We start from the raw sequence: 22659 nt of genomic DNA on the forward strand, positions 1-22659 counted from the left end.
CCACGTTTGGAGCCCTCAGTCATCTCAAGGACCCAAGAAATAAATCAACAAAGCAATCACATAGTAGAGAACAGCTTTGTTACATCAGAGAATAGTCCACCCATGCAGACATATAATACAGAAAAGCCTCCAGAGTCCAAGTTACCAAGGGAGTCTCTCCTCTACAAAATCAAACCCATTAGAGTCCAGCATGATAATCCTCCAAGAACACTGAAAAAAAAAAAAAAAAAAAAAAAACAAAAAAAAAAAACAAACTCACGATGACACTACATTCCTCATTTAACTCGATGGAGAACAATTCTGCCTGACTCATTCACCTGCAGTGCTACTACCAAATTCACCATGGCATTGTCACTGAAAGCATCCTCTGTATGCCCAGCACATCTACTCCTAGAAAAGCATTAACGTCACTTCTCCATCTGCCTTTCCTTCCCTCTTCTCACCCTGTGCCAGGAAGCAGCAGAATCAAATGAGAACACATAATGGTGCTCCAGACATACAGGAATTTCAATTCAGGCAATATTTAGTTGATCCAGTGTGAGGATACCACAGCTGAACAAGTGATGCATTGAGAGGCTGCATAGAACAGAGGCTAGACAGTGCTAAAGGAATAAAGTAGGGATTTATTAAAAGGCCTTCAAAGGATGCACCTTGGGAAGCACAGGAGCCCGGCCAATGCTACACCCAAGACGGATGGTGGGTCATGACTTTTCTCACTTTTATAATTTTTGGTCCGTTTAAATATTGGCGTTAATTGTCCAATTACAACTCCAGGTTAAGCAATCCCATCCTCCCAGATTGCTCTCCTAAATTCACTGTTGGTTACACTTCTTGGGCTAGAACCTGCAGCATTGTCCTTAGATCTGGGGCTGGAAAAGGATTGTTTTGTCTGACTGAACTGTGAGGAGAACTTGCTAACACTTCACATGAAGTTCAGAGTTATATACCAATGCAGTACAGAATCTGGAAAATATTAAAAATGCAGTACACAATCTGGAAAATATGGAGAATATGTCAGTAAAGCTAAAACTTAAGGCATCACAGGAACCAAAGTACACCTGTCTCTCACACACAGCCTCTTCTGGTAGGAGTAACTCACCTGTAGCATCACTGGTTGATTCTTCAGAAAAAAAAACTCCAGGACCAGGAGTACTTGTTTCAAGGGAAAGTGTCCCTTAGTGCCAGCTAGGAGACCAAGACCAGGGAGATGACTGATGCCATGTCCCAAGAAAGCCTGGCAGAATGACACAAATTTCAAAAAGTCTTCTCTTTTACCAAGAAAATTCCACATCCAAGACAAGTGATTCAAGGCATGTATGGCAACTCACTTCATAAGCTGTAATATCACAGGGAACAACAGAAAACAAAAATACGGAGATCTGCTGGAGGTCCTGAGAGGATCCCAGAAGAGCAGCACTATGTGGTGCGTATTTTCACAAGGATTTCTATTGGCATCCTGTATCAAAATGCATGGGAAATGAGATCTCCACAGCTAACCAGACATTCTCCAGTTCCTCCTCAATGCTACAGGTCGTGTTCTACTCAGCATCTGCCTTTCCCTGGGGCAACATTCCTCCCCACCCAAATTCACCCTCCCCATCACACAGGCCCAAGACTTATTTAGCACTACATGCAGGATCCCTGCCAAAATGTCAAACATTGCTCAACCCCAGAGACATGCCCTGCTTATAAACCCCACTCTGAATGTGATCCAGGCCCTTGTACTTCCTCATCTTCCTTCATGATCATCGCAAAAGATGTACAGAATGTCTAAAAGCTCTTCCCAGCTACATGATCTTCACCACAAATGCTTTGTTCCTTTTCAGTAACCTTGGGTAGAAAGGCCACAGTGGTGCATGTTCATAGAAATTCTGTGATTAGAGCTGTGACAGCTCTGATCCCAGTCCACACAGATCTGTTCCTCCAAGAGAACACAGCAAGTGCCAAAGCACAAGAGCACTCACATTGTCAGCCGTGAGGGAAAGCTTGCACCACATGAACTGGGCTAATCATGCAGGTTTTGGGGTGTTCTTGCAGATATCAGAATGATCCACATGTGACATCAGGAAATACCATCTCTACTGAGGCCACTTGTGCAGTGCACAATTAAAAGAAGTTGAGTGCATAAAGACTACAACCACATGTAATAAAATAATTCTTTGTAAATCCCACCTGAGGAGGAGGAAGGAATCATCACGGGAAATCTACACCTGGAGAGACTATTACACAAGGATAGCAAGTTGAAGTGTTCCCCTCCCACAACATCTTGAAACCTTGAACCTGGAAAAGCTGTTTCATTACACAACATTCAGCACTCTCCATCTTACCAGCTCTTACTGTCACTGGCTGGGGTCTCTGTACAAATCACGAACAGGAAGGGACTGCTGGGGAACGTGCCTTGAGCTGTTTGATTTTCCAGCATCAGTCTCATTACATGGTTATGTCAATGGGAAGATGCCAACAGTTCACATCCCAGGCAGCAGTCAAAGAACTTAATATAAAATTAATGTAGAACTTACTATAAAAGATTTTGACCAATCACACAGAGCAAAAGCATATCGACAGTAGTTCTATCCATCCACTATAAGCTATAGTTAAAACAATGCTTATTTATTTCAAATACAATAACTTCTTTCAAGGCCTAAAACACTATGCACAGAGCTCCATTATTAAGCTTAGAACTTCCTAATATCTCCCTAGATATACTTTTCTGCAGCTTAGGGAGTTATTCTAGACAAGTGTTAATATACAAACCATTGTTCTGTTTGTCCTTAATTTTCTACTTCTTATATAATTTTTCTGCTGACAAATCTCATGGCTACTGCTTAGCTCTAAACGCAGGTTTGTTGTCTCTGAGGCCTGCCTTTTGCAGCTTTGCCAAAACCCTCTGATATTAAGGATCCCCACACTTACCAACACATGGCCTACACCAGGCAGGCAGCAGCAGCAGCAGCAGAGACAGTCCCTGGTGGAAAGATTCCTAATTGCAAGGGACACTGTGGGCGTTTCAGTATCACACACTCATCTCATTATCAGGAGGGCCTCCCACTCCAGACCCTTAGGAAGCAGGAAAGCATCCTCAACAAGAACACTCTTCTGTTCCCACCTTGTCTCATCCTTTCCTGTACAAATCCTTCACTCTGAGACCCGTTCTGAAGACAGATATATAACCTCATTATATTTTGTTACATGATCCATTGTCTCCCCAAGAATTTTCACTTCCCCACACCAGTCTTTCTGCTGCTCATGGTCATCCTTCCCAACAAAAAACTGCCAGGCCCTGCTATATACAACAGACCACAGTTTCCTTTCCTACCACAGATTCAACGTGACAATGGCTTATGCTTCCCAGCAATGACACACGGTAAAAATCCAGGGACGATATCATCAACACAGTGAATAAGAGATGCTCTGCTGCTGACACCTCATGTTTTGTAATGCTTTTCTACAGGAATATTATTTTCAGAGGTGATGTAGAAACCTCTAAACAGCAATGGCTTTGATTTTGTGCTCCAACGAAGAACAAAAACTGTGGCAAGGACATGACTATAATACATGGTATTGCCTGTGTAGGAGAATGTTATTTGAGAATTGGTGGGGAAAGGTGATTCTTGGATTTTGAGGGCTATTTGTTTGTTTGTTCATTACAGAAGTGAAGATTTCCACTGTTAAAGTCCTTTTAAATCTTGATCATTGATGTGACATTTGATGCAAATTTTGAGAGGATATAAAAAAGGACAATGTACTTTACACTACATCTCTGATCAGAAATGCAAATCCTCAGAACATGGACATCCGGAAAACAATAAATAAATTTTGCTTTTAAAACACATACCTTGGGTCACACTCTTCTCCCTGAACACTTTATACAAAAATAACCAGAGCAATACGATACTTGCGAAAAGATCATAGGAAATCTATTGCCACAACTACCCTATTTTCTAAATGAGTCTCATAGTAGAAAAATAATAGAAAACTTTTGCCTACGAATGCCCATTTTTCACCTTGGATCACACCTTCACATGACCATAACTAAAGGGGAAAATGCCAGTTTTCAATTGAAAAAGAAACACAAAAAACCAACCAAGAATACCAGCATGATAAAAAGTCAGCAAAAGCGAGAAGGTGGTACACACAACCTACGAGTCTGTCACCAACAAAGCCTGGCTGTCTTGAACTCCTTCACGCAAATCGGGTGGAAATGCTACACATGAGAAAAACAACCCCCTTGCTGTCTGCAAATCTCTCATCAAGGGGCACTCCTTGTCGCACAGAAAAGTAATTTAATTCTAGAGCAGAAAAACTCACATTTAGGGGACCAAACCTCACTTGCCTACAGTAACTACTCGTGAATGCTGCCTTAATTATATTCTAGACCCCCTAAGAAAGAGCAGGAGGCTACAACAAGGTCGCGGTGACGGATGTAAACGTGCGATTGGCATTCTTAAGGACCCGCTAGCTACCCAAGATCCGCAAGCCGTGAGAACGGAGCCCGGGTTCAAACAGTACCTTCTCATTAGGGCGGATAAAAAGGATCAGAGAAGGGAATGAAAGCAGTGGCACTGACCGTGTCGAGGAGAGCGGAGGGCTCCGGCTGCGTGTCCTTGGCTGCAGGAGCGGGCGGCGGCGGAGGGAAGTTGGGGCTGAAAACCATGAGGTCGCTCTTGGCAGCGCCGTCCGCCACGCACAGGCTGCGGCTGTGGCGCTGCGAGTAGGACCAGCTGCCCACTTCGCTGGCGCACACGAGCGTCGTGGGCCCGGGCGCCGAGAGCACGGCCGCCCGCGGCGCCCAGCGCGACGCCCCGTACAGCACCACGGCCAGCAGGAAGAGGCTGGACACGGCGCAGATGGCCACCACCAGCCACACGTTGGTGGCCGCGCTCGCCGCCCCGGCCCCGAGTTCCACGCCCGCCGCCGAGCGCGACACCGCCGACAACGACGACGACGACGAGGATCCCGCGGCCAGCGCCGCCTCGGCGGCCTCGAGCAGCGACACGCTGAGCGTGGCCGTGGCCGAGCGCGCCGGCTCGCCGTGGTCGCGCACGACGATCAGCAGCCTCTGGCGAGGCCCGTCCGCCTCGTCCAGCGCCCGCGCCGTGCTCACCTCGCCGCTGTAGAGCCCCACGCGGAACGGGCCCTTGCCCCGCGGCTCCCACAGCTCGTAGCGCAGCCACGCGTTGTAGCCCGAGTCGGCGTCCACGGCGCGGATCTTGGCCACCACCTGCCCCGCCGGCGCCCCCCACGCCGCCCACGCCCACAGCGTGCCCGACTCCGAGCCCGCCCCCGCCAGCGCCAAAGCCGCCTCCGCCGCCGCCACTCCGCCCGCCTCCGCTGCCGAGCCCGCGGCCGGCAGCAGCGCCGGCGCGTTGTCGTTCTCGTCCAGCACGAACAGCTGCACCGTGGCGTTGCCGCTCAGCGGCGGCTCCCCCGCGTCCACCGCGCGCACCTCGAACTGCAGCACCTGCAGCTCCTCGTAGTCCAAGGGCTGCAGCGCCCACAGACGCCCGCTCTCCGCGTCCACCGACACGTAGCTCGACGCCGGACGCCACCCAACGCCCGACGACGACGACCCCGCGGGCCCGCCGCCGCCCAGGCCCAGGCCGCCGTCCCACACCGAGTAGCTGACGCGCCCGTTGGCCGCCTCGTCCGGGTCCCGCGCCCACAGCCGCGCCAGCTCCGCGCCCGCCGCGTTGTTCTCCCGCGCCAGCACCGTGTACACGGCCTGCGCGAACGAGGGCGCGTTGTCGTTCACGTCCGACACCGGCACCCGCAGCCCGCGGCTGGCGCGCAGCGCCGGCGCCCCGCCGTCCTCCGCACGCACCTCCACCTCGTACTCCGACACCCGCTCCCGGTCCAGCGCCTCGCGCAGCACCAGCGAGTACGAGCCCGCGAACGTCGCCTCCAGACCGAATGGCGACGCCGGCCACACCCAGCACCGCACGCGACCGTTCTCCCCCGAGTCCCGGTCCGACACGCTCAGCAGGGCCACCACCGTCCCCAACGACGCGTCCTCGGGCACCGGCACCGACAGCGACGTCACCCACACCTCCGGCGCGTTGTCGTTCACGTCCACCACCTCCAGCACTACCTTGCAGTGACCCGACAGCGGGGGGGTCCCCTTATCTGTCGCTTCGACTTGTATCTCATATGACCGTATATCTTCATAGTCCACCGTGCCTACCAGATGAATTTCACCCGTCCTCGCATTTAAAAGGAAATTGTTCATCCCCTTTTCAGGAAAAGTATTGCTCACACTAAATGTCACTTCTCCATTACTTCCCAAATCTAGATCTGTCGCATTCACCCTCGACACAAGCGTCCCCACCTCAGCGCTTTCTGGCAGCTGCACTTTATACACAGACTGGTTGAACTGGGGCGCGTTGTCGTTTGCATCCAGGACGGAGATCACCACCTCCATCGTCCCCGACAAAGACGGCCGGCCCCCGTCAGTCGCTGTCAGCACCAACCGGTGCACGGGAATCGTCTCCCGGTCCAGAGATTTCGTGAGTACCAGAAACAGGGATTCTCGATATTCCTCACTCCGGTGCAAATCCAGAGAGAAATGCTCGCTGGGACTGAGTGTGTAGGTGAGCTGTGCATTTACTCCGATATCCGCATCCGACGCGCCCTCCAGCGGGAAACGAGACCCGGGCAGAGTAGTGAATTCCGCGATGCTGAGGTTTTTTCGGGCGGTGGGGAAGACGGGGGCATTGTCGTTGATGTCGGTGACCTCCAGCTGCACATGGAAGACGCGCAGCGGCCGCTCCAGCAGCACCTCCAGGCGCAGCGCGCACGGCGCGCTCTTGCCGCACAGCTCCTCCCGGTCCAGCCGCGAGCTCACCAGCAGCGCGCCGCTCGCCCCGCTCACCTCCACGCTCGCCCGCCGGCCCGGCGCCACCAGCCGCAGCCGCCGCGCCTCCGCCTCGCCCGCCTCCAGGCCCAGGTCCTGCGCCAGACGGCCCACCACCGTGCCGGCCTTGGCTTCCTCCGGCACCGAGTAGCGCACCTGCCCGCCCGACAGCGCCCAGGCCGCCTGCAGCACCAGCACCCGCACCACCGCCAAACAACAACGCTCCACCATCCTTCCTGCCGCTGTCGCCGCCGCTCTGCCGGCCCGGGCCCCGCACGGCTCCCCGCCGCCGCCCGCCCGGACGCACCGGCTCTGCTGCCCGGCCCGAGCCGCCCCCCCGCGCTCACAGCCGAGCTCTCTGCCGCACCGGGGCGGAGCCGCCCACACGGACCCGTTCCTGAGCCTGCAGCGACACCTTGCGCTGCTCCGCCGCCTCATACGCTCCACATCTTCGCCCGTGCTGCCTACTCGATATGGGTATTTTTTTCCCCATGTCTTGCTGTCGTGCTTCTCTTTTTTCCCCTTATGTCTTCCGGTTTCTCTGCACGTAATCTTTCATTTCTTCTTATCGTTTCTTTACTGTCCTTTTCATATGTCTTTCTCCTTTGCAATTCCTTCTTTTCAGTCATGTTTTTTCACCTTACCTTTTTTCTTTGTCCACTTTTGTCTTTCTTCATTGTCTTTGATCTTCTTCGTCTTTGTTACGCCACTCTCCATTCTTTCCACTCCTTTCCCATCTCCTTCCACCGTCCTGTTTTCTTTAGCTACACTGCCAGGCGCCGCAGAGACCATCAAATGCGGGACCATCAGGGGTAATTATGGGGCATCAGTGCTGGAGAGCTGAGCTGCTCCAACCACGGCTCTTAGGAACCAACACTGCTCAATATCTACTGATAATTACGGTGCGTGTTGCTCAGGTTTGTTGTCTGTTTTATATTTCCATTCTGTCCTTCATTTCTTACTTTCATTCTGGTTTTACTTTTATTTGTATAGCTTCATTATTTTCTTTATTACTACTACTCCTACTGTTGTTGTTACCATTTTCCTTATGCTATTAGTATTTTCCCCATTCCATTTACCCTCTTTCCCTTCTCTTTCTTTGATCTTTCTCTATGTCTTTTCATTCCTGCTTGTCCCTGTCCTTGTTCTTTTCCCCCCTCCTCATCTATTTCTATCTTGTCTCTTTAATCATTCTTTTTTTTTCCATCTCTAAAATATTTTCCAAATCCTTGCAATGCTTTTGGGAATATCTCTCTTTCTTCTAATTTTACCTGACTTCTTCTTGTATCTCCTTGTCTAGCTGGTTTGGGTTTTTTAAATCTTCTTTCTACAGTTTTCCTCCTTTCTCTTCTCCCTTCCTCTCCTCCTTCCTTGTCATTGCTTCCTCTGCTGTTCTACCTCCAAAATTATATATTCTCGAAATATTTTCCTTCAACAAAATATTTTACAAACACCTACAGCACCCCTGCCAGGAGCCACAGACATGCCCTTAGAGCCCGAGTCTCATTTCTCTTCCCTACACCTCCTGTTCATGTGGAGAGGGAGTAACCTGCTTGCTGTCCATGCGCCTCCACCTTCCCTCCCTCCAGAAAAAGGACACACTCTTCAATCTCCAGTGCTCTCAAGGACCTAGCAATAACACAGCAAGGCAGTCAGATGTCAAAGAACAGCTCTACTACATCAAAAGAGGTTCCACCACTCTCTGACATAGAAGCTGAAGCCACAATTATTGGGATATCTGTGCATAGAGGCCTGAAAGAGTTCAAACAAATTAGGGAATTTTCTGATTCCACAACTGAAACCTATCAGAGCCCAACACGACAACCTTCCTTGAAGACCTAAAAAACCACCGGACAACCACAGCTCTGGAGCATTCGTCATGTACCTCAGTGCTTCCTGACTCACTTTTCTCTTGCATGTCCACAGTTCTCGTCCTCTCTGGAAGGCTCTCACTACATAGACAGCACTCCAAGAGCCTTGGTATCTACACGACCCCACGGGAAATCTCTCCCTCACCTTAGAATGATCCACTTGGCACACACTCAAAAGCCATGAAAGCAACACTCAACAGCGTCACTAAGAACACTCCCTTGACCTCCTACACATCTGTTTGGCGAAATGAATGTTGGTCCCTCCTCCATTCCCGCTTGCTGTCACCCACTCAGGCTGTGCCTGGAAGCATCAAAAAGGAATGAGAGCAGGTAACAGCTGCTCTGCTGGTCCAATAGGGTGAATATTTTCCTGATTCAACAAAAAGATGCCACAACTAACAGGAACTAAATTACACCAGTCTCAAGAACATCCACATTTGTTCTCTGACTTAACTCTTCCGAACTGGTTCCTTCTTCAGAAAATAAATATTTTGGGGCAGGAAATCTGGTTTTAAAGGATAATTATGCTTAACATTATCAGTATTTTTAGGGATGCTGGATAGAAATATATCACTTATGTTCAACAGAAGCCAGAAAACATGCAGTGTCCATTATGTACTTCTCTTCCAGGGGAAAAAGGAAGCAGACCTGTAAGCTACAAAAATTCTCTCAAATTAAGCCTTAGAAGAGAGGGATAGGCTCTCCCCACATTGATGGGCAATGGCCCAAATATCTGCCACATTGCCAATGAGAAACTAGAAATAAACATAACAACAACCAAACCCAGCAAAACAAAAGTATGTGCAGTTCGATAGAGAAGAGAATAATATTCATTAAAAAAAGTCCCATTCGCCTGTATTGAAATGAAGATTTTGGTAACATCTTGGATACCAAGACCCATCTAGCAAGAAAAGAGCAGAGAACCAATGAGGGAAGGATTCAGAGAAGGCTCTACAGCATGATCTAAATTCCAAAAGGTTCTTTTTGACCAACAATATCCCACACCAAACCCAAGTAATTAAAGGCATACAAGGTAGATGTTTTCCCTGAGAGCAATACCAGGAAGAACAAGAGTGCCCAAGGACATGCAGAACTTCTGGGTGTCCTGAGAGGATCCCAGGAAAGCGTCACTGTTTGGTGGGACCATTCCTGAAGTATTCTACTGTAATCCTGTATTTTGTACCCTGGGAACTGGGAACTACATAGTAAAACAGTAATTCTCCATTCCCTCCCCAAAAACGTATTCAAATCCTCCCCTTTCTCCAGCCTGCCACAAAGAATATAAAGACTGCTGCAAATGAATTATGTGATTCTTTGACTTTTCCCTCATACCAGGATGCTTTGGGCCTTTTCAGCAATTACAAAACAAACCGAGTTCTTAAAGGTTCTGCAATTAGAGTCATGAACAATACTGATTCCAGTCCACACAAATCTTCTTCAAGAAAATGACACCAAATCTGAACCACAAGTCCAGTCAAAATATTAACTGGGTGGAAGAATTTCTACAATAGAAAACCAGAGCTGGGCTGCTCTGCAGATTTGGAGGATGGGTGTGTACATCCACTCAGGCTCACCAGAATGAGCCATGTGTGATAACGGACTCACCATCTCTACCCAGTGACCATGCAAGAGCACAAGAAAGGGAAGAAAAGCACAAGATTACACCCACCCACTTCAACTGCCCTTAAATATCAATGTCTCAAGAGAAGCACAGATCCACCATGGCAAGAGCTGTGGAAGCTGCTATACGGACCCGACAATACACATGGAAACCAGTTTGTAGTGCCACTCTCCCACAACAGCCCCCCAAAACAGCAGCAAAAATGTTCATCAGTCTGCATGTTATCAGCTGTTACCCAACACATTCCCTGTATCAGGCAAGAGGCAGCACAAGGAACTGTCTCGGACAGAGATATTCAGAACCTCAAAGGACTCTGTGGCAACATATTAGCTCCATTCAGTACCACATATTATCTGAAAGTCCAAAAGGCCTCCAACATCAGACCCTTGGAATTCAGGAAAGAATCCTGGGAGGAAACGCTCCCTGCCAATCCTGCCTCCTGCTAGGCATGCTCCCTTCCTCATATGGTAACATTATTTCCGGAGAAAAAGGCATCACCTCACATCTCCTATTCCTCTCTTCTTATAACATGGACCGTGATTTTACAGATTATTTCCAGTTCCCTCAGACAAGCCTTCCCACTACTGCAGAACACAATGCCAGTTTTCACAAGGACTCTTTTGCACCAACCAAAATGGAGAAATTACACTCTGCCGATTGAAAATACATTAGACCACAAGTCCAAATGGCCAGCTGTCCCTACAACTCTTGTAGAGGAAAATTACAGAGGATGAGGACAGAGAAGAAACCACAGATGACACCGTCAAAGTCAGCACTCTGCAAAGGCAAAAAGGCAGTACACAGAGCCCGGGGTCTGTTACCAGCACAGCCTCTTTCTTTTGCGCTCCTACGCTAAACCCCAGAGGAAACATTACATAGCAGACAGGAAAAGCACTATCTGCAATGATGACTCCTTAGAAAAGTGACTGCATTTTAGGGAAAAAAAATTCATATCCACGCCAGGACACGTCAGCTGCGGACCGTAACAGCACAGGGGTGCAGCTACCCTTTTTTCACTAGCAAGCCTTCCACTCCCATCAGCAGGAGTTCTGGGACTCCGACAGGACCCTGCGAGAGATGCAAAGGTGCTTTCATTTCTTAAGCACCTGTCAAGCAGCCATCGCCCTCACAGCACGGAATGCTCAGGGCACAGAACAAAAGGGGCAGAAGAAGGAGAGAAGAAGTAAGGTTTAGCAAGGTATGGGCACTGACCGTGTCGAGGAGAGCGGAGGGCTCCGGCTGCGCGTCCTTGGCTGCAGGAGCGGGCGGCGGCGGAGGGAAGTTGGGGCTGAAAACCATGAGGTCGCTCTTGGCAGCGCTGTCCGCCACGCACAGGCTGCGGCTGTGGCGCTGCGAGTAGGACCAGCTGCCCACTTCGCTGGCGCACACGAGCGTCGTGGGCCCGGGCGCCGAGAGCACGGCCGCCCGCGGCGCCCAGCGCGACGCCCCGTACAGCACCACGGCCAGCAGGAAGAGGCTGGACACGGCGCAGATGGCCACCACCAGCCACACGTTGGTGGCCGCGCTCGCCGCCCCGGCCCCGAACTCCACGCCCGCCGCCGAGCGCGACACCGCCGCCAACGACGACGACGACGACGAGGATCCCGCGGCCAGCGCCGCCTCGGCGGCCTCGAGCAGCGACACGCTGAGCGTGGCCGTGGCCGAGCGCGCCGGCTCGCCGTGGTCGCGCACGACGATCAGCAGCCTCTGGCGAGGCCCGTCCGCCTCGTCCAGCGCCCGCGCCGTGCTCACCTCGCCGCTGTAGAGCCCCACGCGGAACGGGCCCTTGCCCCGCGGCTCCCACAGCTCGTAGCGCAGCCACGCGTTGTAGCCCGAGTCGGCGTCCACGGCGCGGATCTTGGCCACCACCTGCCCCGCCGGCGCCCCCCACGCCGCCCACGCCCACAGCGTGCCCGACTCCGAGCCCGCCCCCGCCAGCGCCAAAGCCGCCTCCGCCGCCGCCACGCCGCCCGCCTCCGCTGCTGAGCCTGCGGGCGGCAGCAGCGCCGGCGCGTTGTCGTTCTCGTCCAGCACGAACAGCTGCACCGTGGCGTTGCCGCTCAGCGGCGGCTCCCCCGCGTCCACCGCGCGCACCTCGAACTGCAACACCTGCAGCTCCTCGTAGTCCAAGGGCTGCAGCGCCCACAGACGCCCGCTCTCCGCGTCCACCGACACGTAGCTCGACGCCGGACGCCACCCGCTGCCACCCGACGAGGAGCCCGGGGCGCCGCCGCTGCCCACGCCCAGGCCGCCATCCCACACCGAGTAGCTGACGCGCCCGTTGGCCGCCTCGTCCGGGTCCCGCGCCCACAGCCGCGCCAGCTCCGCGCCCGCCGCGTTGTTCTCCCGCGCCAGCACCGTGTACACGGCCTGCGCGAACGAGGGCGCGTTGTCGTTCACGTCCGACACCGGCACACGCAGCCCGCGGCTGGCGCGCAGCGCCGGCGCCCCGCCGTCCTCCGCACGCACCTCCACCTCGTACTCCGACACCCGCTCCCGGTCCAGCGCCTCGCGCAGCACCAGCGAGTACGAGCCCGCGAACGTCGCCTCCAGACCGAAAGGCGACGCCGGCCACACCCAGCACCGCACGCGACCGTTCTCGCCCGAGTCCCGGTCCGACACGCTCAGCAGGGCCACCACCGTCCCCAACGACGCGTCCTCGGGCACCGGCACCGACAGCGACGTCACCCACACCTCTGGCGCGTTGTCGTTCACGTCCAGCACCTCCAGCACCACCTTGCAGTGACCCGACAGCGGGGGTGTTCCCTTATCTTTTGCTTCAATACGAAAATCAAATCTACAGACTTCCTCGAAGTCCAGGGCTGCTGTGAGGTAAATTTCCCCGGTGTTCGAATTGATGGATATCACATCTTTTCCAGTGGGGGGAATAAAGTTCGTAACGGTATATGTTACCTCACTGTTAATTCCCTCGTCTGTATCAGTAGTATTCACCCTCGTAACCATCGTTCCCACCCCAGCGCTCTCCAGAAGCTGCACTTTATACACTGACTGATTGAACTGAGGTGCGTTGTCGTTTGCGTCCAGCACCGAGATCACAAGCTCCATTGTCCCCGTCAGAGACGGCCGGCCCCCGTCACTCGCCGTCAGCACCAACCGGTGCACGGGAATCGTCTCGCGGTCCAGAGATTTCGTTAAAACGAGTTCGGGTTCAATATTCCCATCATTCGATTTTTGTAAATCCAGAGAGAAATGCTCGCTGGGGCTGAGTGTGTACGTGAGCTGCGCGTTCGCTCCGATATCCGCATCCGACGCGCCCTCCAGCGGGAATCGAGACCCGGGCATTGCAGACAACTCTGCGATGCTGAGGTTTTTTCGGGCGGCGGGGAAGACGGGGGCATTGTCGTTGATGTCGGTGACCTCCAGCTGCACATGGAAGACGCGCAGCGGCCGCTCCAGCAGCACCTCCAGGCGCAGCGCGCACGGCGCGCTCTTGCCGCACAGCTCCTCCCGGTCCAGCCGCGAGCTCACCAGCAGCGCGCCGCTCGCCCCGCTCACCTCCACGCTCGCCCGCCGGCCCGGCGCCACCAGCCGCAGCCGCCGCGCCTCCGCCTCGCCCGCCTCCAGGCCCAGGTCCTGCGCCAGACGGCCCACCACCGTGCCGGCCTTGGCTTCCTCCGGCACCGAGTAGCGCACCTGCCCGCCCGACAGCGCCCAGGCCGCCTGCAGCACCAGCACCCGCACCACCGCCACACAACAACGCTCGCCCATCCTTCCTGCCGCTCTGCCCGCCGCCGCCGCTCTGCCTGCCGGCCCCGGCCCGGGCCCCGCACGGCTCCCCGCCGCCGCCCGCACGCACCGGCTCTGCTGCCCGGCCCGAGCCGCCCCCCCGCGCTCACAGCCGGGCTCTCCGCCGCACCGGGGCGGAGCCGCCCACACGGACCCGTTCCTGAGCCTGCAGCGACACCGTGCGCTGCTCCGCCGCCTCCCACGCTCCGCGACTGCGCCTGTGTCTCCGCTCGGTCATGGCTATCCCCGCTGCCGTCTCTTCCTCTGTGCTCCTCTTCTTTTTCTTATTTCCTTTTCTTTATCGCTTGCTTGCCTAGATTAATTTCCTTCTCTCCTCTTCTTCCTTTCTACCACCTGTTATTTCTCTGATTTTCATCGGTTTGCCTTTCACTTCACTCTCTTACGTTTCCTTTTTAGTTTTCCTGTTTTTTGCTATTGTTTCCACTCCAACTTGTCCTTTTGCTTTATTGCCTTGCCCTAATCTTTATGCCATTTAGCCTTCCTTTCTATCTTTGCTCTTCTTTACCCACGCCGGCGCTTGGCCCGTGACCTCCTGCACCGCCCTGGAGACCATCGATGTTGGAGTTTATCAGCGCTAATTATGCTATATCAGCGCCGGGGCGCAGTGCTCCAGCCAAAGAAAGGCTGTTCCGGACCAGTTCTGCTCAGCGTGGAAACATAAGGTTGGTGCCTGCAGATCAGGTCCTTTATATTCCGTCTTTTTGCTTTGATTCTCTTCTTTCTTTGTTACTTCCTTTCTGCCTTTCTGTCCCAATTTTTTCTTGTACAGTCGCCATCCTTCATATATCCTTGTCTCCTTAATTTTCTTCTGCTAATCTTTCTCTTCTTTTTTGACTCTTTCCCTTCTATTTCCTGGTTCTCTTTCCCCATGTCTTCTTCTTGCTCTTAATTGTAATATTTTTACTACCTCCTTCTCATTTTCTGTCTTTATCTCTTATGTGGTTCTATTTCCTTTACTAATATTCTCTCCAAATGTTTATCAAATACTAGCAATGAACATGTCATTTGAATAATTTTCTCATTCTTCTTCCTTGCAACGATTCCTTCCATTGCTTCTTTTGTCCTTTGTCGTTTTTCGTCTCCCGTTTTATCTTTCTCTTCTTTGCTTTTTCCATGTCTCACCTTGTCTGTTGCGGCCATCCTTGAATCTTCTATTGTGTATTTTCCCCTTAAGGAAATGTTTTAAAAATAGCTACACCATCACACCATGAAGCACCAACATGCTTTAGGAACAGGGCACTCCCACCTCTCATTCCTCATGACAGGGAATAGCCTTCTATTCCTCCCCTACCATGCACCTGCAGTTTCCTCTCCCTTCAGGATCCAATCCACGTTTGGAGCCCTCAGTCATCTCAAGGACCCAAGAAATAAATCAACAAAGCAATCACATCGTAGAGTACAGCTTTGTTACATCAGAGAACATTCCACCCATGCAGACATCTAATGCAAAAAAGGCTCCAGAGTCCAAGTTACCAAGGGAGTCTCTCCTCTACAAAATCAAACCCATCAGAGTCCAACATGATAATCCTCCAAAACCACTGCAAAACAATCCATGATAACACCACATGCCACATTTACCTGGACAGAGAGTAATTCTGACTGACTTAGTTTTCACCTGCAGTGCTATTACAAAATTCACCACGGCACTGTCACTAAAAGCATCCTCTGCATGCCCAGCACATCTACTCCTAGAAAAGCATTAACGTCACTTCTCCATCTGCCCTTCCTTCCCTCTTCTCACCCTGTGCCAGGAAGCAGCAGAATCAAATGAGAGCACATAGTGGTGCTCCAGGCCTACTGGAATTTCGATTCAGGCAATATTTAGTTGATCCAAACATACCACAGCTGAACAGGTGATGCATTGAGAGGCTGCATAGAACAGAGGCTAGACAGTGCTAAAGGAATAAAGTAGGGATTTATTAAAAGGCCTTCAAAGGATGCACCTTGGGCATTACAGGAGCCTGGCCAAGGCTACACCCAAGACGGATGGTGGGTCATGACTTTTCTCACTTTTATAATTTTTGGTCTGTTTAAATATTGGCGTTAATTGTTCAATTATAGATCCAGGTCATGTAGTCAGTCCCATCCTTCCAGATTGCTCTCCTAAATTCACTGTTGGTTACACTTCTTGGGCTAGAACCTGCAACATTGTCCTTAGCTCTGGGGCTGGAAAAGGATTGTTTTGTCTGACTGAACTGTGAGGAGAACTTGCTAACACTTCACATGAAGTTCAGAGTTATATACCAATGCAGTACAGAATCTGGAAAATATTAAAAATGCAGTACAGAATCTGGAAAATATGGAGGATATCTCTGTAAAGCTAAAACTTAAGGCATCACAGGAACCTGTCTCTCACACACCTACCAGCCTCTTCTGGTAGGAGTAACTCACCTGTAGCACCACCAGTTAATTCTTCAGAAAAAACTCCAGGACCAGGAGTACTTCTTTTAATGGACAGTGTCCCTTAGTGCCAGCTAGAAGACCAAGACCAGGGAGATGACTGATGCCATGTCCCAAGTAAGCCTGGCAGAATGACACAAATTTCAAAAAGTCTTCTCTTTTACCAAGAAAATTCCACATCCAAGACAAGTGATTCAAGGCATGTATGGCAACTCACTTCATAAGCTGTAATATCACAGGGAACAACAGAAAACAAAAATACGGAGATCTGCTGGAGGTCCTGAGAGGATCCCAGAAGAGCAGCACTATGTGGGGGGCATTTTCACCAGGATTTCTACTGGTATGCTCTATCAAAATGCATGGGAAATGAGATCTCCACAGCTAACCAGACATTCTCCAGTTCCTCCTCAATGCTGCAGGCCCTGTTCTACTCAGCATCTACCTTTCCCTGGGGCAACACTCCTCCCCACCAAAATTCACCCTCCCCATCACACAGGTCCAGTCTTTATTTAGTGTCATACACAGCAGGACTCCCAAAATACCGAATATTGCTCAACCCCAGCAACATGCCCTGTCTGTAAACCCCACCCAGCATGTGATCCAGGCCCTTCCTCATCTTCCTTTATGATCACCAAAAAAGATGTACAGGATGTCTAAAATCTCTTCCCAGCTACATGATCTTCACTGTGAATTCTTTGCACCTTTTCAGTAACCTTGGGTAGAAAGGCCACAGTGGTGCATGTTCATAGAAATTCTGTGATTAGAGCTGTGACAGCTCTGATCCCAGTCCACACAGATCTGTTCCTCCAAGAGAACACAGCAAGTGCCAAAGCACAAGAGCACTCACATTGTCAGCCGTGAGGGAAAGCTTGCACCACATGAACTGGGCTAATCATGCAGGTTTTGGGGTGTTCTTGCAGATATCAGAATGATCCACATGTGACATCAGGACATACCATCTCTACTGAGGCCACTTGTGCAGTGCACAATTAAAAGAAGTTGAGCGCATAAAGATTACAACCACATGTAATAAAATAATTCTTTGTAAATCCCACCTGAGGAGGAGGAAGGAATCATCATGGGAAATCTACACCTGGAGAGACTATTACACAAGGATAGCAAGTTGAAGTGTTCCACTCCCACAACATCTTGAAACCTTGAACCTGAAAAAGCTGGTTCATCACACAACATTCAGCACTCTCCATCTCACCAGCTCTTACTATCACCGGCTGGGGTCTCGGTACATATCACAAACAGGAAGGGACTGCTGGGGAACGTGCCTTGAGCTGTTTGATTTTCCAGCATCAGTCTCATTACATGGTTATGACAGTGGGAAGATGCCAGCAGTTCACATCCCAGGCAGCAGTCAAAGAACTTAATGTTAAAACTTACTATAAAAGTTTTTTGACCTATCACACAGAGCAAAAGCATATTGACAGTAGTTCTATCCATCCACTATAAGCAATAGTTAAAACAATGCTTATTTATTTCCAATACAATACCTTCTTTCAAGGCTTAAAACACAATGCACAGAGCTCCATTATTAAGCTTAGAACTTCCTAATATCTCACTAGATATACTTTTCTGTAGCTTAGGGAGTTATTCTAGACACGTGTTAATATACAAACCATTGTTCTGTTTGTCCTTAATTTTCTACTTCTTATATCATTTTTCTGCTGACAAATCTCATGGCTACTGCTTAGCTCTAATCGCAGGTTTGCTGTCCCTGAGGCCTGCCTTTTGCAGCTTTCCCAAAGCCCTCTGATGTTAAGGATTCCCACATTTACCAACACATGGCCTACACCAGGCAGGCAGCAGCAGCAGAGATAGTCCCTGGTGGAGAGATTCCTAAATGCAAGAGACACTGTGGGCGTTTCAGTATCACACTCTCATCTCATTACCAGGAGGGCCTCCCACTCCAGACCCTTAGGAAGCAGGAAAAAAACATCAACGAAACATTCTGTTGTCATCCTGTCAACCTTTCCTGTACAAATCCTTCACTCCCCCATTCTAAGACGTGTTCTGAAGACAAATACATAACCTTTTGATATTTTCTAATATGATCCATTGTCTCCCCAAGGATTTTCACTTTCCCCATACAAGTCTTTCTGCTGCTCATGGTCATCCTTCAAATCAAAACAGGCCAGGCCGTGCACTATACAACAGACCACAGTTTCCTTTCCTAACACAGGTTAGACATGACAATGGATTATCCTTCCCAGCAATGACACATGGTAAAAACCCAGGGACATCACCCAGGTATCATCACCACAGTGTATAAGAGATGCTCTGCTACTGACACCTCATGCTTTATAATGCTTCTTGATGGGAATATTATTTTCAAAGTTGATGCTGGAACCTCTAAACAGCAATGGCTTTGAATTTGTGCTCCAAGGAAGAACCAAAACTGTGGCAAGGACACTGCTCTAATACATGATAGTGCCTGTGTAGGAGAATGTTATTTGAGAATTGGTGGGGAAAGGTGATTCTTGGATTTTGAGGGCTATTTGTTTGTTTGTTCATTACAGAAGTGAAGATTTCCACTGTTAAAGTCCTTTTAAGTCTTGATCATTGATGTGAAATTTAATGCAAATTTGGAGAGGATATAAAAAATTACAATGTACTTTACACTACATTTCTGGTCAGAAATGCAAATCCTCAGAACATGCAGAGCAGAAAAACAACAAATAAATTTTTCTTTAAACACATACCTCGGGTCACACTCTTCTCCCTGAACACTTTATACTAAAATAACCGGAGCAACACGATATTGCTAAAAGATCATAGGAAATCTATTGCCACAACTACCCTATTTTCTAAATGAGTCTCATAACAGAAAGATAATACCAAACTTTTGTCCTTGAATATCCATTTTTTACCTTGCATCATGCCTTCAACACGACCACATCTAAAGAAGATGATGCCAGTTTTCAATTAAAAAAAATAAAAAGAACACTAGCACGGGCAACAATCAGGAAAATCAAGGCGGGGGGGGGGGGTATGCACAGCGCATGTGAGTCTGTCACCAACACAGCCTGGCTGTTTTGAACTCCTTCACCCAAATGGGGTGCCAATGCTAGACATGAAAAATAGAACCCCCTTGCTGTCTGCAAATGTCTCATCGCCGGGCACCCCTTGTCGCACAGAAACGTAATTTAACTCTAGAGCAAAACAACTCACATTGAGGGGACCAAACCTCACTTGCCTACAGTAACTCCTCGCGAATGCTGCCTTATTCTGGAGCCCCTCAGAAAGAGCTGGGGGCTCCAGCAAGGTCGCGGTGACGGATGTAAACGTGCAATTGTCATTCTTAAGGACCCGCAAACCATCCAAGATCCGCAAGCCGTGAGAACGGAGCCCGGGTTCAAACCACCAGCTTCTCATTAGGGCGGATAAAAATGAGCAGACAGGGGAATGAAAGCAGTGGCACTGACCGTGTCGAGGAGAGCGGAGGGCTCCGGCTGCGTGTCCTTGGCTGCAGGAGCGGGCGGCGGCGGAGGGAAGTTGGGGCTGAAAACCATGAGGTCGCTCTTGGCAGCCCCGTCCGCCACGCACAGGCTGCGGCTGTGGCGCTGCGAGTAGGACCAGCTGCCCACTTCGCTGGCGCACACGAGCGTCGTGGGCCCGGGCGCCGAGAGCACGGCCGCCCGCGGCGCCCAGCGCGACGCCCCGTACAGCACCACGGCCAGCAGGAAGAGGCTGGACACGGCGCAGATGGCCACCACCAGCCACACGTTGGTGGCCGCGCTCGCCGCCCCGGCCCCGAGCTCCACGCCCGCCGCCGAGCGCGACACCGCCGACAACGACGACGACGACGACGAGGATCCCGCGGCCAGCGCCGCCTCGGCGGCCTCGAGCAGCGACACGCTGAGCGTGGCCGTGGCCGAGCGCGCCGGCTCGCCGTGGTCGCGCACGACGATCAGCAGCCTCTGGCGAGGCCCGTCCGCCTCGTCCAGCGCCCGCGCCGTGCTCACCTCGCCGCTGTAGAGCCCCACGCGGAACGGGCCCTTGCCCCGCGGCTCCCACAGCTCGTAGCGCAGCCACGCGTTGTAGCCCGAGTCGGCGTCCACGGCGCGGATCTTGGCCACCACCTGCCCCGCCGGCGCCCCCCACGCCGCCCACGCCCACAGCGTGCCCGACTCCGAGCCCGCCCCCGCCAGCGCCACCGCCGCCTCCGCCGCCGCCACGCCGCCCGCCTCCGCTGCCGAGCCCGCGGCCGGCAGCAGCGCCGGCGCGTTGTCGTTCTCGTCCAGCACGAACAGCTGCACCGTGGCGTTGCCGCTCAGCGGCGGCTCCCCCGCGTCCACCGCGCGCACCTCGAACTGCAGCACCTGCAGCTCCTCGTAGTCCAAGGGCTGCAGCGCCCACAGACGCCCGCTCTCCGCGTCCACCGACACGTAGCTCGACGCCGGACGCCACCCAACGCCCGACGACGACGACCCCGCGGCCCCGCCGCCGCCCACGCCCACGCCGCCGTCCCACACCGAGTAGCTGACGCGCCCGTTGGCCGCCTCGTCCGGGTCCCGCGCCCACAGCCGCGCCAGCTCCGCGCCCGCCGCGTTGTTCTCCCGCGCCAGCACCGTGTACACGGCCTGCGCGAACAAGGGCGCGTTGTCGTTCACGTCCGACACCGGCACCCGCAGCCCGCGGCTGGCGCGCAGCGCCGGCGCCCCGCCGTCCTCCGCACGCACCTCCACCTCGTACTCCGACACCCGCTCCCGGTCCAGCGCCTCGCGCAGCACCAGCGAGTACGAGCCCGCGAATGTCGCCTCCAGACCGAACGGCGACGCCGGCCACACCCAGCACCGCACGCGACCGTTCTCGCCCGAGTCCCGGTCCGACACGCTCAGCAGGGCCACCACCGTCCCCAACGACGCGTCCTCGGGCACTGGCACCGACAGCGACGTCACCCACACCTCTGGCGCGTTGTCATTCATGTCCAGAACCTTCAAATCCACGCTGCAGTGACCCGAAAGCGAGGGTGTCCCTTTATCTCTTGCTTCAATCTCCAAGTCATATGACTGAACGTCCTCGAAATCCAGCTCCCCGGCAGTCCGTATTTCCCCAGATTTTTCGTCAATTTTGAAAAGGTCCTGAATTTTGGCAGAAACTGCATCGCTAAAAGAATAATATATTTCTTGATTAATTCCTTCATCTTTGTCTGTCGCTGTTAGCTGGAAAAATACAGTTCCCGGAGACGTATTTTCCGGTAGTTGCACTTTATACAACGACTGGTTGAACTGGGGCGCATTGTCGTTCACATCCAGCACCGAGATCACCAGCTCCATGGTGCCCGTCAGAGACGGCCGGCCCCCGTCCGTCGCCGTCAGCACCAACCTGTGCACGGGAATCGTCTCGCGGTCCAGAGGTTTCGTTAATACGAGCAGAACGGAGATTTTATTTTCGTCTTTGGATTTCACTTCCAAGCTAAAATGCTCACTGGGACTGAGTGTATAGGTTAGCTGCGCGTTCGCTCCGATATCCGCATCCGACGCGCCCTCCAGCGGGAATCTGAACCCAGGAGGCGAGTTCTCCGATAAAGTGAGGTTTTTCCGGGCGGCGGGGAAGACGGGGGCATTGTCGTTGATGTCGGTGACCTCCAGCTGCACATGGAAGACGCGCAGCGGCCGCTCCAGCAGCACCTCCAGGCGCAGCGCGCACGGCGCGCTCTTGCCGCACAGCTCCTCCCGGTCCAGCCGCGAGCTCACCAGCAGCGCGCCGCTCGCCCCGCTCACCTCCACGCTCGCCCGCCGGCCCGGCGCCACCAGCCGCAGCCGCCGCGCCTCCGCCTCGCCCGCCTCCAGGCCCAGGTCCTGCGCCAGACGGCCCACCACCGTGCCGGCCTTGGCTTCCTCCGGCACCGAGTAGCGCACCTGCCCGCCCGACAGCGCCCAGGCCGCCTGCAGCACCAGCACCCGCACCACCGCCAAACAACAACGCTCCACCATCCTTCCTGCCGCTCTGCCCGCCGCCGCCGCTCTGCCTGCCGGCCCGGGCCCCGCACGGCTCCCCGCCGCCGCCCGCACGCACCGGCTCTGCTGCCCGGCCCGAGCCGCCCCCCCGCGCTCACAGCCGGGCTCTCCGCCGCACCGGGGCGGAGCCGCCCACACGGACCCGTTCCTGAGCCTGCAGCGACACCGTGCGCTGCT

The 22659-nt window shown here is 52.9% G+C and overlaps 3 protein-coding genes across 4 annotated transcripts in view; all 3 read right to left on the reverse strand.

Moving 5' to 3' along the window:
• The window catches only part of LOC134424629 (protocadherin alpha-C1-like), a 209378-nt gene that overhangs the window by 122351 nt on the left and 64368 nt on the right, over positions 1-22659 (reverse strand). The window contains exon 1 of one of the 2 annotated variants that reach the window (XM_063168513.1): positions 11555-14088. The exons of the other annotated variant lie outside the window; for it this stretch is intronic. Coding sequence (XP_063024583.1) covers positions 11555-14071 — 2517 coding nt within the window. The 5' untranslated portion in view covers positions 14072-14088. Of the gene's footprint in view, positions 1-11554; positions 14089-22659 lie in introns of those variants that run through there. 2 annotated transcript variants of the gene reach the window in all.
• Positions 4517-7081, reverse strand: LOC134424983 (protocadherin alpha-2-like). Its single transcript, XM_063169194.1, has one exon. It carries the CDS (start codon positions 7079-7081, stop codon positions 4517-4519), a length of 2565 nt encoding a protein of 854 aa, XP_063025264.1.
• Positions 19844-22458, reverse strand: LOC134424543 (protocadherin alpha-2-like). The gene has a single exon (XM_063168347.1). The coding sequence runs from the start codon at positions 22456-22458 to the stop codon at positions 19894-19896; it is 2565 nt and encodes an 854-aa protein (XP_063024417.1). The 3' UTR covers positions 19844-19893.

This window comes from Melospiza melodia, chromosome 14 (genome assembly GCF_035770615.1).
Source record: "Melospiza melodia melodia isolate bMelMel2 chromosome 14, bMelMel2.pri, whole genome shotgun sequence".
Classification (NCBI taxonomy): domain Eukaryota; kingdom Metazoa; phylum Chordata; class Aves; order Passeriformes; family Passerellidae; genus Melospiza; species Melospiza melodia.

Excerpts from the sequence above, each read along its gene's own strand:
- LOC134424983 (XM_063169194.1), bottom strand. The coding sequence starts at position 7,081 with ATGGTGGAGCGTTGTTGTTTGGCGGTGGTGCGGGTGCTGGTGCTGCAG.
- LOC134424543 (XM_063168347.1), bottom strand. The coding sequence starts at position 22,458 with ATGGTGGAGCGTTGTTGTTTGGCGGTGGTGCGGGTGCTGGTGCTGCAG.